The 5,414-nt window shown below is 60.1% G+C and overlaps 1 protein-coding gene across 1 annotated transcript; it reads right to left on the bottom strand.

Annotated features, from left to right (window-relative positions):
- Nucleotides 1–203: 203 nt before the first annotated feature.
- On the bottom strand, nt 204–3,059 carry LOC132363428 (dipeptidase 2-like). The gene is made up of 6 exons (XM_059919130.1): nt 3,012–3,059; nt 2,654–2,756; nt 2,288–2,429; nt 1,918–2,027; nt 1,622–1,797; nt 204–588 (listed from the first exon to the last, which is right to left on the bottom strand). The coding sequence occupies exons 1-6, from the start codon at nt 3,057–3,059 to the stop codon at nt 439–441; spliced, it is 729 nt and encodes a 242-aa protein (XP_059775113.1). The 3' UTR covers nt 204–438.
- Nucleotides 3,060–5,414: the final 2,355 nt, after the last annotated feature.

The following is a 5,414-nucleotide window of genomic DNA, read 5'->3' as shown; positions in this document are numbered from 1 at the left end:
TTAAGATCTATGCCTTTCACTGAATGCAATTTTTGCCTCCATTTATAAAGAGAAGAAAAGCTTTTTAAGAACTGGGTTGACCCCCCTGCATGCACAGACCCAGCTGCAGGCAGAGACGATGGTCAGCCCAGCCCAGACCTTGCGAAGAGTCTGCTCAGAGGCCGTGGGTCTGCTGGCACTGGATGGGCGCAGATGCTGGGCAGATGAGCTCTGTGTGGTGTTTTAGACAAATATGATGACCTAGAGTAGGGCCAAGCAGACAGGAGAGCCCAGGAAGCAGACCCTGGGAGAGGGGAGATACCAGTTGGGCCAGCACACCTGAGGCTATGGTCAAGGCCATGAGGACCACAGTGTGGTGGGCACGGTGGCTGTGAAAGCCCCACTGCTGCCCAGCCAGCCCGAGACAAGCCATGGGGAAGCACTCACCGGCCAGCCCCGTCATAATCTCCGCCAATCCCGATGAACTTGCATCCAGTGACTGCCCTGATGTGGTCGAAGTGATCTGAAGAATGGGAAGTCAGCAGTGTGGGGCTTCCAGGGCAGGGGTGGGGGTGATGACTGGCCTCTGTTGATTCCCCTTTTTGCAGCCTGTAGGCCAAACAGTCCAGTTCCTTCGTGGCCTGGCACCGAGAGTACCAACTCGAGGGCCCTGAGGTTTGATCTGAAGTGATCCCAGCTGGCTCTAGACTGGACTTCAGATTTGGAGTGGAGCCCAGAGCCCCCTGTTTGGGCCATTTCCCACCCACGATTCACCCTGCCTCCCAGTCTCCTTGAGAACCTGTGGGGGCTCCTTTCCCCGGGTGTGGAGGATGAGAGAGGAACAAGAGTACAACTGATGAAGACCCCAGAGACCTAAGGAGCTGTCCAGTCCCTTGGCCAGAGGTAGGGGCAGTGCGCTTTAGGAGCCCCTGCAGAGGCACAGATGGGCAGCACCCGGGCTCTGTGTCTGACAGCCTCCCTGCTACCCATCAGTACCGCAGTTTTGATTCCGTGGCTCCAGTTCCACATGGCACCAAGGTGCTGTGTACCGTCCGTTATTGGGTTTTTGGGAGCTGTACCTATTGCCAACAGGTGGGTCAAGCCACTGGGGCTCTTCTGAAGTCCTCCCCAAGTTTGGACCCAGCTTCAGCTCCAAATCAGAGTTTTCAGAGAGCCCAGGGTGAGGCTCACCTGCCACAGTAGGCACGTTGGCTAACGGGTTGCACTGCAGCACCCGCACGGACAAGGGCACCATCGCGATGCCACCGTTCTTCTTCTGCAGGGGCGGACCGGTGGACAGTCAGCTTGGCCCCCAGCACAGCCAGCTGCCTGTTCACTCTCTCGGCCCCTGTGAGGAAGGTGTTGAGGTCAGAGTCGTCTCCTCTCTGGGTTTGTGTGAATGGAGGAGCCGCAGCCCTGGTCTGGGTGGTGTCTTGGCCCTGGGTTTCCGGGTGTGGTGGAGTATCTTACCACCTAGACCCCCAGCTAGGGCTCAGGAGTTCAGGGGCTGTGGACCGTGGGTTTTGGGGGCAGAAGATATTTAACCTGGGGTTTGAGGAAATTGAGGGAGAAGAGGCTCGGGTTCAAGGGCTCCCGGTTTGAACCTCTTGCTTTAGGTTTGAGGGCCAGGGCAGTCTCTCACCAGAAGCTGCAGGATATCATCAGGATCATTCCGAGTGTTCTTGCACACACCCCGGGCAGCTGAGTGGGAGAAGATGACAGGTGCCTGTGACACTTCTAGGGCTCGCCGTGCCACAGCATCGAGACATGGGACAAGTCCACCATCATGCCCAGGCGGTTCATTTCTGCCACCACCTTCTGCAGGGACAGGATGGGGAGAGGGCATCAGGGCTGCATTTACCTTGTGTGCATTTATGTGGAGGGAACAGGCGGGGCTGTACATTCATGTGGGGCAGGGTATGGAACCCGGGTCCTTACCTCGCCCAAGCCGGTCAGCCGACTGACATTGCTGTAGAAGGGGTGGATCCCCTTTGCTGAGCTCTGTGCCCTGCAGGATGGCCAGGAGGCAGTCTGACTGGTGGCCATGACTTGGCTACAAGAGCCTAGAAAGAGGTTCTGTCGAACCGTCTACACCTGCAACTCCCTGGTGCAAGAGGAGGGACCCAAACTGGGCTGTGCCTGGCAGTAGGAGGGCCCTTCTGGGGATTCAGTCTTGTTCTGCGAACCTCCATTCCCCTCCCTACCCCAGGTTCAGGGCGGATCCCAGGGGTAAACTTGCTTTGGGCCCCAGCGTGATCTTGGGCAGATCCCTGCCTCACTGGGCCCTTACCATCTGCACTGCGCTCACCAGGGCGTGTTGCAGGTGTGGGTGAGTGTCACGTAGCGCACACCCAGCGCATAGAAGGTACGCAAGATGGAGAGGCTACTGTCCAGTGAGTGGCCGCCCTCCACACCAATGAGGCAAGCCAACTTCCGGGTATTGTTGAGAGCTGGGGGCAGGTAGGTCAGATGATCATTTTCAGAGGCAGGGGTAGCTTACTGAAGTCCCTAGCACCTACCACCACCAGTCTGTTTACCTTTTTTTTTTTTTTTTTTTGGTCGTGCCGCGCAGCATGAGGGCTCTTAGTTCCCCCACCGGGGATCAAACCCGAGCCCCCTGCAGTGGAAGCGTAGAGTCTTAACGTCTGGACTACCAGGGAAGTCCCCCGTCTACCTTTAAGTGAGGTCACAAGCTCCAGCTCAGAATAGGAGGCACACATGAGGCGGATGAGGTCAATTTGATCCGGGGTGAGGCGCACAGCATCCCGTTCGTGGGTCTGGCATGGGGCGTAGGCTGACCAGAACTGAGGGAAGGCCAGGGCTCGGTTTGGGCTTTGGAACTCCTTGGGCTTCTCATAGCCTCCTCAGCTGGCACAGCACTCACTGTGCCCAGAAGTCACATGGAATGCGTTGCTTTTTCTGTGGTACTTGGATGCCCGTCTGGTTGGCTCACTGTGACCCCTGTAGCCCCCAGCATCCATGGCATGGCACTTTCTAGGCCACTATGGTAACTTAGTTCCAGTGTGACTCACCTGTGGTCTCTGAGGCCCCCAAACTGCCCCACATTCCCCAGCAGCCATGGTGGCACCTTGTGTGGCCCTTTGGTACCTGGGCACCCACGAGACCGTCTTTCAGCCTGTCCAAGCTGGTCTGGCCATGGCTGAAATTGCACAGATTAACATCCTGGAGCCCATTGTGGTAAAACTGCCTCAGGACCCAGGGGCATGTCGTTGTGGCTGGAGGGAGGTCAAGGCAAATGGGTGGGCTCCTTAGGTCTTGGGATCAGGCAGGACACATTGCCTGGCCTGGGCCAGCCGGGGGGTCCCCCACCTCACACTGTCACACAGACTATACTAGGAGCAGCTGAGGCCTGGGCTGAGGGGTTCCCACCAGGGAGGGGATGACAGAGAAGGGGAAGGGCATCCATAGATGATGGAGAGGACATCCAGGGGTGGTGTGAGGGAGCCTCCCCACTAGCTCTGCATGCTCCGGACCTCCTCCCCTGCCCAGGGCCAGGCTAGGCCCCCACCGGCCCCCACCAGCCCGCACACACTGCAGCCCCCCGTCCACAAGCGGGAAGTCCCGCCTCAGGGCCCGCGTGCGCTCCCGCGGACTCGGGGTGCTGGAGGTGCCCGGCGTGGTCTGGACGCGGGTTCCCGGCCGCAGCAGCAGACGCAGCAGCAGCAGCAGCAGACACAGCAGAGGCCGCTGGCGGAGTGCGCGGGGACCTTCGAGGCCCCCGGGCCGCAAGCTGCGCAGGGCCAGGCGGGTGGGCAGAGGCGGGTGTGAGAGGGGCGGGCGATGGGGTTGTGCCCGTCCACACAGGCCACCCAGCGGCGCGGCCTTGCGAGGGGGGCGGGGTGAGGGAGGGGATACAGAGTCACAGGGCCCTGCGAGCCGCGTGCGGAGAGCCGCGATCCGCGAAGCCCGGCAGCCCCGGGGCGGCACTGCCCTCCCGCCCCCTGCTCCGAGGCAGCTCCCGCGGGCTAAGCTGGCCTCTGCTGAGAGCCCACTCGCCTCCCGTCGCGGCTTCCCTCCGCCCCTGCGCCTCTTCCCACTCCCACTGCTCCGAGGGGGCGCCCTAGGCTGCTCTCCCCCGCCTCTAACCTTCCTGGCCAAGCTGGGCCGCTTCTCTCAGAGGGCCACCTTCAGCCCGAGGCCTCCCGGGAGCACACCGCGTCCCCATCTGCCTGCAGCCGGCCCCGCCCACTCCGAGGGCTGCGTGCCAGTGTCTCTGCGGCCACAGGTGCTCTGGGCTCCCGGTTTCCCGGTACGGGGCCATGTGGGCTGGTGTGGGGGAAGAGAGAGTTTCTGGAAATGGGGGGGGAAACCTTGTGAGCTCTGGATTCAGGAAGGGGCCCTCTGCCCCCGACCTTCTCTCTCCACCTACTTGACTCCCCAGCCTGCATGACCATTCTCTGGGGACTTCAACCAGCACCCGGGAACTCTCAGGAACACCCCCCCCCCGCACACACTTCTGGCAGCCAGCCTCAGGAAAGAGCGCCCTCAGGAGCTGCTACACCTTCCCAGGGCCTGAAGAGAGGGACTTTTGGGATGTGAACTGAACACCTTCTGGGGAGAGTCAACGACCCTTTTCCTCAGCAGAGCAGGAACCCAGTCAGTAGGCTATTTGAGTGGAAGGAAATGAAGTCATTTCCATGGCAGCAGATCCCCCATCGCAGCAACCTTCCTCCCAGGGCTGCTGGCCGACCTTCTGGCCAGGATCCCTCCTACCTCAGCATGGAAGGCCTGGCCTCGTGAAGAAGTATAGGTTCTGAGGAAAGACCTGGCACCTGGGTTCTGCTGCTACACTTGCCTTATCTCGAGGCCCTTGTGACTCTAGCTTTCCCAGAAACCTCAAGGGCTAAGTGCCTGTGCTTGCTCAGAGGCCGCACGCCACTCCCCATTTCCAGCCTCAGGCCCTCCCCCTAGCTGCCTCCTCTGGGGACCCCCTCCCTCCAACACACACACACACACACACACACACACACACACACAGAGAGAGAGAGAGAGAGAGAGAGAGAGGGGATGTGCCTTCTCACAGAAGTTCAACCACTGAGATGCTTTAGGGACTGTGCCCAAACTCCTTCATCCCCAGCCTCTCCAGTTTTTGCTCTGATCCCTGGCACCCCCTGGAGCTGTTCCACCTTTGGAACCTTTCCTGGGTAGCAGGAGTGCCTAGCACAGGGGTAGTGACCTAAGTGTGAGCACTGGCGACCCTAGAAGTCTGTTACAGAAAAACATTGAGCAGTAAGGGACCCCCCTGGGGACAGAAAGGGCTGGGAATAAAGGAGCATGTGAACCTCGGGGCAGGGTGCGTGCTGCTTGACTCTCCATCCTGTTCTTGCTTCAGGGAGCAGGTCTTCCTGGGTCTCTCTATCCTGCCTCCTGAGACCCCAGGCAGGAGGCTCTTTGGGAAGCCACAGATTGCTGCT

This window comes from Balaenoptera ricei, chromosome 3 (genome assembly GCF_028023285.1).
Source record: "Balaenoptera ricei isolate mBalRic1 chromosome 3, mBalRic1.hap2, whole genome shotgun sequence".
Lineage (NCBI taxonomy): Eukaryota > Metazoa > Chordata > Mammalia > Artiodactyla > Balaenopteridae > Balaenoptera > Balaenoptera ricei.
This window is presented reverse-complemented; position numbering and strand designations above follow the sequence as displayed.